The sequence below is a fragment of the Colias croceus genome, chromosome 13 (assembly GCF_905220415.1).
Source record: "Colias croceus chromosome 13, ilColCroc2.1".
NCBI classification, from domain to species: domain Eukaryota; kingdom Metazoa; phylum Arthropoda; class Insecta; order Lepidoptera; family Pieridae; genus Colias; species Colias croceus.
Window position 1 is genome coordinate 4,433,560 of NC_059549.1, and position 13,964 is coordinate 4,447,523.

General features: G+C 33.9%; 1 protein-coding gene across 2 annotated transcripts in view; it reads right to left on the minus strand.

Annotated features, from left to right (window-relative positions):
• LOC123696966 (lysine-specific demethylase 3A-like) overlaps window positions 1-13,587 on the minus strand; it is a 132,273-nt gene extending 118,686 nt beyond the window's left edge. For both annotated transcript variants that reach the window (XM_045643365.1, XM_045643364.1), the window contains exon 1: window positions 13,333-13,587. In XM_045643365.1, the coding sequence (XP_045499321.1) occupies window positions 13,333-13,488 (156 nt within the window). In that variant the 5' untranslated portion in view covers window positions 13,489-13,587. The remainder of the gene's footprint in view (window positions 1-13,332) is intronic.
• Between the last annotated feature and the right edge of the window lie 377 nt (window positions 13,588-13,964).

A 13,964-nucleotide genomic window follows, 5' to 3' on the forward strand; every position in this document is an offset into this window, starting at 1 on the left:
TATAGTCCGCCTAACACTAGTTGGAAAACTTACAAACTATTTCAACGATGTACCTAGTGCGTGTATTTACTATTATACAGCCGCGGCCGGTATTGCGTTCTCATTTGCATTTCTGATTATTTATTTATCTATTATGTACCTATTTACAATACGTCATACTAGGGTATAGTAACTATCTCATACAATATAAATACTTTATAACAAAGAGCCTATAGCAATTAACAAGATGTAATTGCTAACAAAATTTAAGCTAAAACCTGTATCGCTATTGACCCATTAATTCCCAATACCTACGCGTACTCTCATATAGCACACTTACATATAATGTCAAGAAAGTTAGATATCATTTAATATTTAAGCTTCTATATTTGGTTTACAGTTAGTTTCATAAAACCACGAGAATATTTCAAGATAAAATATAGCTGCAGCTTGCCCTTGAAACTAAGTATCAAACACACCTCATTTTACTAGCTCATCTCGATTTCGACACACAACCAGCTAAAGCTGTTTGTATATATGCCAATATCTTGCCATTTCCATAAATTAAATAGAAGCATCAAAACTTTTTGTTGAAGTTAAAATCCAGGCCTACCGAGCGCCCCGATCTCGGCTCTAGGGCACGTCCCAATTTCAGCCCTCCGCATTTTGACCTACTTCTGAACACAGCTCATTTAGAGTAGCTACGGATTGGGGTTGCATATTAACGTCCCTTGCATATTATACGGGTTTATATAGGTGATTTAATACCATTCCAAATGGAAGGCACCGAAACGTTGTTTATAGCAAACACATATAGTAGGTACATATGTGTTTAAATTAAACACATAACTATCGCTGCGCTAATGCTCGGTTATACTATAATTATTATAAGATTAACTATTATACTTCAATTTGCATTTATTCTGTAATTCCTGTGTCTCACAATTGCACAATATTTAATGTTTATAATTCCATAGTTATTTAATGCTATATATTATTATAATTAATAAATATATTTAATCTATTCAAAGAAGTTATTAATAAACGAAATGACTTTACCAGAGACATCGTCCATAGGTAGGTATATAGTAAGGTACCAAAATTAACATAATTACATTGTTTATTACATACCTTCTTCGTGTTATTTGGTTAGTCATTGTTGCTATAATAATTGCGTCTCAAAATTCATTGAAGTATCGATCCACTATGTTGTAATTTTACAAAACTATGTTACTCGTAACAGAATTGACACAAGATACAACAAAGCAATGCGAAAGGTCAACGCCCGCTTCCTGCGACAGCCGAACTCTTATATATGTCGAAACTCACAATGAGAGTTACAAGGCCGCTTCTATTTTGGCGTACCATTAGTCGACTCACGAAAGTATTGTACGTAACAGAATTTCAATCGTTCATGCATACCTATTTACCATTTATGTACGTTACAGTCGAATGCCTATGACTCGCTCGAAACGTTTGGAAACGAAGCTACGAGACACAAAATTCAGTGTTGGTATTACAATAAGTAAAATTCATTTATTTTTTTGTGTTCTTTAAGTCTAACGATTTAAAAGAATATACAAATCATTTCCTTATTAAATATGCTTGAATAATATACACTTTTTAATTATATCTACACAAAAGTCTAATTCAACGTAATAAGGTAGACAATAGACATAAGTAATAAGTTCAATTAGATTTTTTATACATTATAGCTTTCTCCGAAAGGGAATCGTTCGGAAATCTAATCAACATACTAAATGGATCGATAATTATGTTTACGTTTTATAAACTCGAAGCGGACCAACCGGTTGTACTCGGCAGGTACAGACAGCCAAGGCAGGCCGTTATTTCACAATAATTTTATGTACCTTTATATATTATTATGTACTATAATATCATATGGAAACGTTTTGTTCAAGTTGCTTTAGAAACCTGAGATTATGTTATCATTAGCGAGTTATTCTGCGCCATTGTTGTAGAATATTATTGAGAAATTCACGCACATTTCCGCATGTCTCATAGAAATGTGAGGGGTAAAACCATATTGTAGATATGACAGTACAATTTACTTCAGCCATTCAAATAATTTTATTTGATTTAAACAATGTCTTAAAAAATGGCACCACAAATGTAAAATAATTGATTAACGTAGGCTTATAAACCCAAAAAAAAAAACTTAAAAATTTAGATAAGTATATCAAAAGTGTATCTAGAGATTATAAGGGAAGAGACGAGGATATTTTCCATTTGCGCAAACACCCGAGTGTGTTTAATTATGCCACCCCAAAAACAAGAAGGCTGTTTCAAAAAGTACACAGAAGGGTCGAGGGCAAATTTTCATCCTGTATTAAACCTGTCTTGCAGCTTGAGGAATATTACAAAGGAATATACGATTATGAAGTGTTTATATTATTCATAGTTTCTTACATAAAATTTCCCCAAGATTGATCGGACAGTCTCATTATAATATTGTATAATAATATGGCGTTATCGTTGTAATATGAACTGGGGTCAACTGATAATGGGGTGATACAATCATTCTCACATACTCAATTAGAAAGAGTTCATAGCTAGTTAATAAGGGCTAAGTTTTATGTTTTAAATTCGTATAGGAGGAGCAATGAAATATCTTTTGAACTATAAAGTCACCAATGAAATTAGCAGACGGGCTTGCTCATATTATAAGTAGTTGCGAATATCATCAATTTCGACGCAATGCACTTGAAATATTATGAGACTATGGCACAGGCATTTTTTCAGTCTATCTAAAATTCTAGACACAGTATCGTTAACTGAATGTTTAGATTTTACAAACATTATTAGCGATATACGTCGGCATTTATTATTCATAACTTTTATTTACTTTGGAATATAATTGGCTCAGCTTATGAAAATACCGACAAGTAGAAAACCTGGCAAGAGTGCAAATGCTTGTAAATCATTGCTTTTAGATTTTAGTTCATGCAATATTTCAAGTCAATTTGGTACAACGTGTATTAATTAAGCTATAACTTCCATTAGTAAAATTTTATTTTAGACTTTAGTAGCTATAAAATATGTATCTTATAGATCATGTACTCGTACCATACTCGTACATTTCTAATTAAATTGATTGACAATATAAATCAGAATTCGTACTTTACCCTATGACTTTACCTCACAGTATTATTCTGAAATGTTACTCATGATATGATAATAGCTGATACGGTATACTATCATAATGATTTGATCCATTTAAATACGAATAGGGTTCAGCTCCCGTATCATGATGTCTGTAAGCAGTATTATTTACGCAGTGACTAAAAATCATCAATCTGTGGTATTATTTCCAATATGGAAAAACTACTAGCATCATGGTACCCCCCAGACCATATTAGTTATAACTAGGTACGAAGAATAGAACTAAACATATTTTAGCCACAAATGGTCACAGGTTCATAACACAATAACTTTCCATTCCTAGAGTAGGTTACTCTTCCGCAACAGTTAAAAATCTCTAATCTCTGCGGCCATCTTGCCAAGGTATAACATAACTTGATACACGAATATCTACCTATATCACAGTTAAATTTTCTGAAACTCATAACAAACGCTATTAACTCAGTCGCACCGTGTGTTGTCCTCGTGATAACTATAAATAGTGCTGTGATAATACAGAGTTCGCGTTATCACTGACAGCAATAAGACATAAACAACAGAAGTACAGACCGTCTCATATATCTCCTGACATTTAGTTAGATGTCATCATTTATTCATTTATGCTTATTACTGGTCACTTAGAGTAAGTTTCCTGGAGACCTTGCTCTACTGTTTGCCACAAGGCATACCGTCTACTTACGAGTTTCTCGGTCATGGCACTACTGAGTCTTCTGATACTTATTTCCTACCTTTTACACAAAATACTACTATGGAATGACTTGATAATAGAATATCCAACCATCGATTCTCGAATGATAAACGAATGAACTTTCCCTTTACCCCTTTTATAAAATACTTGCACTTAACAAAGAAAATTAACACACCACAAACAGTTGTCTGAAGTCTAGACTGTAAGCCCACATATTATAAAGGCCATACGTAAATTTTATTCATTGTTAGTAACAAAGGGCGTTTCAGCAGGTACGTAATTGCTATCGTCAACTTCACCCGACACCTTGAAGGTAATTACATTAAAACGTTGCTTATCAGTATTCTTCGATATATTGTAAAGTACTGTATATTATAAAAAACAAAACGTTAAAAAGTATGAAATAAAAACAATACCTACTCTCATATAATTAATCTTCAACGTATTCATGTTCAATCGGTCATTTGTTTTATTATTTTGGCAAGAAATAATTTATAAAAATCTTCCGGACAGTGTTAAAAATTCTCTAATAGAAAGCTATCATTCAATAACAGTACATTTTTTTAAACGCGGTAGTGACCGTGAAGCGCATCTAGTTAATACAATCACACTTAAAGATTCCTTATTGTTGTAGGAGGTATTCCAATAAGCAGACTCCTACCACCTCCTACATTATTTTGTCACCAAGTTTATCTCCTGACGTATTTCAAAATAAAAATAACACGCCCGATAGATACTTCGAGTCATTCTAGTCATTAAAAATCAATCTATGGCAACATTGCTAAGCCACTTAGATAGCTAGTTTCTTAACGAACATTTCATTTACACAAATTATTAACCGACTTCAAAAAAAGGAGGAGGTTATCAATTCGGCCGGTATGTTTTTTTATGTATGTACACCGATTACTCCGAGGTTTCTGAACCGATTTACGTGATTCTTTTTTTGTTCCATGCGGGATGGTGTCGAATTGGTCCCATAAAAATTTTATTCGGATAGGCCAAGTAGTTTTTATTTTATGGGCATTTTTGCAAGTGCAAGTTTGAAGTCGGTTGTTTTTAACGCAGTTATCACTTGTTGAAAACATGAATCCATCGTAATCTGTGATGTCGAAATAATTGAAAAGAAACATCCAGCCTTCAGACAATCAACCGCTCACTGAGCGAGGCCGACGGTCACGGCTGGTTATGGTTTATGTTTTCTTTACTCAAATAAACAGCACAATAACAGTTATAATATAAATGCAGGCTCTTTGTTTGTCTCCTTTAAACACTGCTGATAAGAAACTCTATTGACATGCTTGAAATTTGCCCGTTTTCTGTTCATGCTATAACAGTACCAACCATTTTTCTGACATTCGCGTGCACAAATAAAATCCCGTTTGTGCTGATAAAATGAAATACATGTAATACAGACAAAGAGGAAGTCATAAGCCATAAGAAAACTGAATTACCTTTTACTTCTTCTGGGATGGAGGAAAATGGAAGTAAATTATATATTTATCACAGACTATAAAATGGTATAATATACTACCTACCTATGGAGAAAGTGTGAAGGCAACACTTAACACCTTACAACAAATTTTTTTGCTGTGATTTTTTAATAACTTTAACCAGGTTGTAAATTACAAATTGGGCTTTGATTATGTCCAAGAATAGAAACATAGGTAACGATAATTCATACTATATTAAGAGAACGTTCATACGACTAGATGCCCAGGCCCCAGACGTTGCAATTTTTTTTTTTATAATTAACAATATCATTTGTTATGTATATACTTAGATAATGCTATTTTGTGTGAATGTGTTAACCTTCCGTGCACCATGTGGGGTTTAATACACCCCAGCCATACAAAAATCTTTGTATCTTTTCCAAACATTGTGCGAAAGTCTTGAAACCTCGTCTAGCTGGAGTTCCGACGTTGCCAGACCTCTTAGCGACAACGGTTTAGTAGTAGCGTCGCAGACGTGGTGAACGGACACCGTCAAAGTGCAGCTGGGTGTCAGAAACCCCACGTAGTTCGGGACGTCTACTAAAAGGTGAGCAGTATAGTGTGATAAAATACGACTTTTTTTATATAAATATTTATTTAATTTGTTTTTTATTATTTAAAATTACCTGAAATTGTTTCTAGGGCTCATTATGGCTCATCACATCAATGAAAATGCAATATTATCCGCACTTATGGAATTGTGGTGATTTGAACCAACTTGGATCTCAAGAAGACTAATTAGTTTATTTCAATAAATAGACTAAAAGAGCAACTATGGAGTTTCTTGCCGGTTCTTCTCCATAGATACTGCTTTCCGAATCGGTGGTAAATGTTAAAAATACTTATGAAATGACGATTCGAAAGTGCTACTAAAAGTAGTAGTCTAATTGAATAAATAAATGTTTGAGTTTGAGTTTGAGTTTGAATTAGTTTTAGTAATTTTTGTTTTATTTTTGTTTACTACTTTGTTATGCCTCCAAAGCATAGAATTAAGAAGTTCTTATAGTTCATTTTTTTCTTAAAGTCTAACCCATAGAACATAGTCTTATTTCAGTTGGTAAAAAGTACTATTTCTGTAACATAGCCTAAAGATATAATAAATGTATATAATATTTGATAAATTTATTTTATTTATAACCTCTTATAGTCAAGGGATAATAATAATATACACATTACAAATTTACAATAAATACTAGCTTAAAAAAACGTGGAAAGATTATTGGGTCCAGGAAACCCCACGTAGTGCAGGACGTAACTTTTATCCACGTGGTTCACGGAGGGTTAACAATGGTGATGAAAGTACTTTGTTAACTTCCTTATAGACATGGACTTTGCTCACAGTACGTTCATGCTTCTATTAACTATACCTATTTGAATTGTTTTTATCATCGGTAACTAGCCTAAACATACGTTTTTACTAGTCAAACGATAAAAATAAACGTTATTTCCTATTTATCAAGTATTTCCTTACATGTTGCATTAAAAATACTGACCACCTGCATTAGTGCATTGTCTGCCATTTTCAACTACAAAGCAATCAACCACAAAGGATTAAAAATGATAAGGCTTATTTCATATTTGATTAGGTTTCTACATCGCAATGAATAAATATGAACTACGAACAACACAAAAGAGGAAATGCTAAATTGATACGCCCAAATTACCACAATGTTTTAATACATACCTAGTTGAAACTAATAGAGTACACATATTACCAACAACAATATTGGAAGATGTAGCAGTGCTATACCATCGTGGTGACTTATTCTGTTCTAATTTTGAGACGTACTCAGTTCGGCGTATGTTGTAACAGGTTATAATAGCTGTAGGTATAAATAACAGTTAATTTCTAGCGTCACGCTCCGTTAGGTCGCGTCGCGTGCCCATCGCGTTTCCTGCTTCGAGCTTCGCTTCGACAACAAGAATCCACGTTCCATGAAGGTCCGATTTCTTATCGGACGATTTGCCACATTCCTAATAAAAACCTTAAACGGTAACACCGTTAGAGCACCTACGCATATTTTATAATAATTAGTATTCAATGCAATGACTTCTGTTACGAGTTGATTGGTTTTGTATGGTAAGGGTTGAGTAGTTATTTACAGAGAAATAGTACCTTTGTTCATGGTTGCTTCTGTTATCAAGATTGTGTGTTACATTAATTTAGTAAAATAAATCGTTTATTCGATGTATTTCCTGTAAATAACGTTCCGAATATATTAAAGTAACTCAGTCGTAATTAATAATTATACAATTATAATACCTTCCTTCTTGAGCGAGTTCTAAGTTCAATATCTTTTATCAATATAAGACGTTTGAATATAATCATTAATAACATGCCTATAATAGCCAATAGAATAATGAAGTTATCATATTGTATTATCATTTCACCATACTTCCACATCAGGTGTTTAGTTTATCAAAATATGCATTGGTTGAAACTCATGTAAACAGTGCAGAATGCAGATGTAGAGAATTTCCACATAGAAATTACGCAAGAACATAAATTTTAACATAATGGTAACAAACCAGTTCGGCACCTTTGCATTCACAAATATTTGTCGTAAACTTCATCACAGAACTGGTAAAAAGGTGATATTAACGTGATGGTTATCACATAAGCATTGAGCGATTTAAATTCCTCATTATATTACGCATTATGCGATAAAGTGGTTATGCATAAATAAGTAGAAAATATTGTTGCAACCTGTGGTTGCAACAAAAAATACAGGGCAAGTTAGGCACGAACGGAAGAAACCGAAGCGCGTGACCGACGAACGTCACTTTGCTCCGGAATACAAAACAACATTGAAATATCATAACTAATACGATATTGGAAACAAAGGACGTTTAAATAATAAATGCATAATTTAAAAAGATCCTAATATTAGTTGAATATTCACCTTGTTAAGGATATTTTTTGAGAGAAATTATGCACATGATTCTGCGTAAACTTGTCGTCATTAAATTGAGTGACTTAAATCCTTCATAACATTTTTGTATTATGCAAAAATATAACAAGAATAAAGTTCAGTTTCAAAGTTTAATTCAAAATTAGGTACCTTTCATGTATATACGCTTTTGTAGTGTGTAATACGTATACATAATATGCAGGTAAATACTAAATACTATATCATGTAGGTATGTAGACATTTAAATGTTAACAATATCACGTTTTAAATGAGTTTTTTTATTTGGAATGGCGTGCAGTACGACGTGATTCAGGTTTATTTCGAACAAAGAAACCTATATCGGTATAATAATTTTATTGCCACAATACAATCGTTTCGCACAAGTAACAAAAGTTTTCTCATGGCTAATAGATCATTAATAAATAGATAGATTCAATTAAAACTAGATGAGTTTGGAAAATACGCTAACTTTTTCCATTCGTTACAATTACGTGGTAGAAATACGTCACTTAATAGACTGTTATAACCAGAAAAATAATTACGAGGAGAAAGTGTAGATATTGAAATGGCATTCTTATTTGACTAACTAATGAAAAATAGTTAATCTCTCAAATGGTGCTGCGAAAACTTGCATATTGTATACTTTTTCGTTTGTTATCATATTGTATATTATATTTTACTACGACGTATAATAAATAATAATATACTACCTACCTACTGCATTTTTACGTTTTGGACCAAGGTCCGTGATACCACGATCATGAGAAGCTCATCAGAACGTGTTTCGAGTCGAATCGATGGCAGAGGCCGCATAGGTTGCGAAGGGCTTTTGCGAGGTCAGACACAACCTTATACAGTGTCGATATAAAATATTGTCACAGCTACAATGCCATTGATGTATTATGGCCACGCTATGGCGCATTATTTGAGAATTTATTCAATGTTTTGAATTTCGATTTTCGGAAACATCACGACCCATTACATAATCGTTGAAACGAAGTTGAAACGTAATATTTAATGGAATGGAATGCGTACGTAATGAACTATATACGTCAACTGAATACGGCCAATTCTTTCATCTTCAGCAGTCCGCTCTCACGGCGTATTTGCTTCGATATGCAGAGCATCATGGACAAATAAATGGTCGTCTGTGCTCTGTTTCTACCAAAACTACAAGATACGCTTTCCCCGCTAGCCGCGGCCCCGTTCGCTTGATAAGTGGCCTAAGGGCTCTCCCCCGCCTCCCCGCACCCCGCCGACCTAGTTCCCGCCCTCGCCCTAGCGATCTTTGTGCACGCCATCGCCACTTGCACAACTCAAATCGTATCAGCTGGATAATTATTTTGATAGAAAACAGTTTTACACGGGTTACATAATAAGTTTGATTTAAAACTGTTTCAAAGGAATATTTAAAACGTTAAAAATTCAAGATCCGCTTCTATGTCCGTTACCATAAAGTAGGTACCTACCTGCTTCTTTTAAGACGTTGATTAATGATATCACACGTAAGTGTAGTAATTTGGTAGCTAACGATCATTTGGAAAATCTTTTTCCTGATATTATGTCCGTCTGGACGTCCAATCTCTGCATTTCGTCCCCTAAACATCACTAGAATGTTTTACATTTTCAATTTCTCTGTCAATTTAAAGGACAGTGGAAGATGTCTATTGATTGTCCGTTAAATATTATATTATCTTATTTCCCTTCATTCTCCTTTACAAATCGCAAGGGACATTTTCGTCCGTATTTCGCATTGTACCATAGAGAACGTTACTACAGAACAATAGTCTATAAAATGTTTGCGTAGAAGCTAAGATAAGACCCGTCGGAATTGTACTACAAACATCTTTAATATCTCGCTGCTTGTTTGTTACTTTAATTACTCTCATTACGTAAGCATTCAAACGAACAAATAAATATCATAATACGGTTGTAACAATCAATACTTTAAGTCAAAATACGATCATGACGATTTCAATTGTAAACGGAATTAAGGTCTAAGGAAACGCAGTAACTATATTTTTTTTTTCAAATATAGGCACATACCGATCATAAAATAAATTATACTAAAGGACAATGGGAAACAAATGTATGGAGTCTGGGCCCACCCCGCAATAGTAACATTTTTTTTTTTTTTTTTATAGTGGAGAATGCATGATATACCATTGCATAGGGCTTTTTAAGCGGAACATTATTTATTATTACAACTATGGTCAAATGTTAGTACTTTCAGCGTCTTAAAGTATTTTAATCTAACTTATTATTTATGGATTTTTATAAGGTACAATGGTAATAATACACGTATTTCACTTTAAATAAGATTTATTCGTCGTCCTGTACATCGATAACAATTACATCGTTTAAAAAAGCCGCAGGGGCTAGGAATGGTTGATATCTCCCAACTCCTAGGTACCAAATCAAAGATATTATATGAGCGCAAGTACCTACAAGTCTACGTCCGGTCAAGCAAGTACAATAATAGGTATTGTGTTATCGCGTTTCTTCCAACTTGGTTTCGATCAATTAATACGGTAAATTATAATATAATTATTACGGTAATTAATAATTTACATGTAATACGGTTCTAACACTATTCGGTAATATATTGAGGTAAACTACGATAATTAATTGCAGGGATTGGGATCACTTTTATGACAGTATAACTCCGAAAGTACTGACTTTTAACCTTTGATGTAATACTAAGTTTTATTCGGTATAAAAATACCAATTCATTAATGAGTTTCTCACTTCTATTGAGAGGTGGGCCCACCATTACTCATTGTCCTTTGTATGGTAAACAAGTTCAGAATTGATTAAAAAGAAGTAATAACTTGCGACCTGGACCATTAGCAACTGACAACGAAAATTAATCACTGCGACACCTCTTATTTTTTATATTGTATAATAATAGCAACCTTTGCATATTAACAATTTGAAATGTTAATTGAAATACCTGCGTCATACAGAATCTAAAAATATTTTATAAATTAAAGAAGACCGACATAAATTATTATTATAGCATGGGTTGGGTGGTCTTTTTAATGTAGGTCGAGTTAAATTCGTTTCAGATTTGGAAGATCGAGTAGGTAATCAAAATACATTGAATCTTTGTTTGAGCGTTGCCTGTGATTTCTCACTCTTGGCGGGAGAGCAGTGCAATGGTAGAAAGACGGCGTCTATTTATAAATGAACAACATTGGATTCGATTGGAGCGAATGCTACGTCGCGTTTCGTTGATTCGCGCTTTCTTCGTTTCTCTTCATATTGAATGTTCCATCTCAAAGGTGGAGTGATTGCGTTACTCCAACTATTTTTAATCCAATACTTTTTCGTAAATTACGCCTTACACCTGCAGCTTTTGCTAAAGTATTTCATCATAATTATTATATTATATTCAATACATTGATAGTTTCACTTTGAATTAAGTTAATTGTTGAGTTTTGTACAAATGAGATGAACTAGGAGTAGGTCTATTGAATCATCATCATTCTATTCGCCCAGCAGTTGTTCTGTATTTATGCACATAATAATATTATGTGTAGCAATTAAAATAAAAGCAGCATACCAAACAGGTTCCGCTTGCTTGCATTCTTTGCCGCATAAAATTTACTTGACTTTTTTTACTAAATCGTTGGCAGGAACTCTCATCGGTTTCGTTCCTTTTTTTGTCACAAGTTTGACGTTGGTCTGGAGTACGGCGGCCGATGCGCCTCAGTTCAAACGGCCCGGCCGGTGCATCGAACGCGGTAAGAGTGGGGTCGATGAACCCCAAGTCTTGTGCATTCAGTTTTGTACGCGTATAGGTACCTAATCTCGACATACGTAATGCATTCACAGACAGGTGCCAATTATTTATTTATCGAATATTCATTGCATAATCTACGCGACTATTCTATGACGGAAATAAATGCCACCAGAAAATAGAAATGTGGGTTCTTTATTGTAGCGACTATTCACATTGAACGTGAAGATAAATGCATAGGTACCTACCAGGAAATGCTTCCTTGTTTTGCTGGTGGCATGTACCTATTCACTATTGTAACGATAATCGGACTAGAGTGCCTATAGAGATATTAACTTTGTTCTTATCTGTAGATAATCTTATTTTAAAGTAGGTGCCTACATAGGTATGTAAAGATATTCCATGAATTGTAATATAAGACAAGAAAATACGTCATAATATTATGTATAATTCTTGTGTATATTTAGAAAGGCAAGTGAAGAAGGACATGGCAAGAGCCAAGAAGGACCTACAAGTTACCACCAATATGAAAAAAGCCTAGGTAGTTACCTGAAGGAATAACAAACTAGGTAACGTAGGTAATTAGTAATTACGTACCTAGAATTTAAATCATGGTTCAGTTTTGTCTTTCCTACCTTCAAATTAATATATCTAGGTACATAGGTAAGTAGGTAGTAGGTACTAGGTAGTAGGTACCCTAACTACCTATCCATATCGTTGTGAACTTGTGAAAGAAAAACAGAGCGTAGGTAGGTACCTACCTAGGTAGTTTCGGTATTATTAGGTACTTAGGTACCTAGTTGTTAATTTAATGTGTTCCATCAATCTATAGGTATATATAAAACTCAAAGGTAACTGATATACCTAGTGATCTATCAACGCACAGCCTAAACCACTGGATGTATCGGGCTGAAATGTGGCATGCAGGTAGATAGATGTCATATTAACGTAGGCGTCCCCTATGAAAGGATTTTAGAAAATTCATCCCCTAAAGGGGTAAAATAGGCGATGAAAACTTATACCTACCATAAAAAAATCATTTTTTACACGCAAGCGAAGCTGAGGGCAACAGCTAGTTTAAAATAAAATAAAACCAGGGACTCATTATACACCGTGATAGCATCGTCATAATATTGTATCAGAAATGCTTAGGCTTTGGAGGCAAGATATTTCGTAACTGTCGAGTTCTATTTTAATATGTACCTATATCTACACACTTCCCAACTAGTTGTCGAAAGTCGTAACTTGAGCGAAAGTTTAACTAATAGTACAGTTATAATAAAGCGATTTCTATTAAAACTATGACTGAAAGTGCTTATGAAATAACAAAGACTAGTCTATTCACAGAAGAAGAATTACCTGGAGTTCTCTATTCTTGTTATCTTTATGAGAAGCTGCTCTGATAACACCAGCTTTCCATCCCCATTCGGAAACTTTATTCACGTTTATTTTTGTTACACCACTCACAGATAGAAATCGTTTGCCGACTAAATCTTCGCGATATCTAAATGCCATAACGAACTACACAATCACATTATTCACAGTAAAAAACACACTAAACGTCATAAAACAACGCTCAAACGCATAGTACACTTCCCCGTACGTCGAGCGAGGAGAAACTATGAAACTGAATATAAAAAGTATGGCAAGCAACAACGAGGGCTAACCCGTCTCTTTTAAAAAGACAACAGTTTTAAAGTACAACAACTGTTTCAACTACCAACCAAAATTTGTCGCCTTATAGCGGATGTTGTATAATCCTACCATGTTAGGAAGGTATGGATTCATTACGTTCCCACCTTAGCGAAAATGACATTCGTATTTTCAATATTATATTACAAAAACATTACTCCTTCGTGTAGTATTTCAAACAGGTCAAAGATGTCGCGGTATTAAAACATAGTTTTTAATAGTACAAAATAGATGGCACTTTATTAAAATAAAGTTCCTTTCGTTGGATAATATTATAATTTAATATATATAAGTAGTTC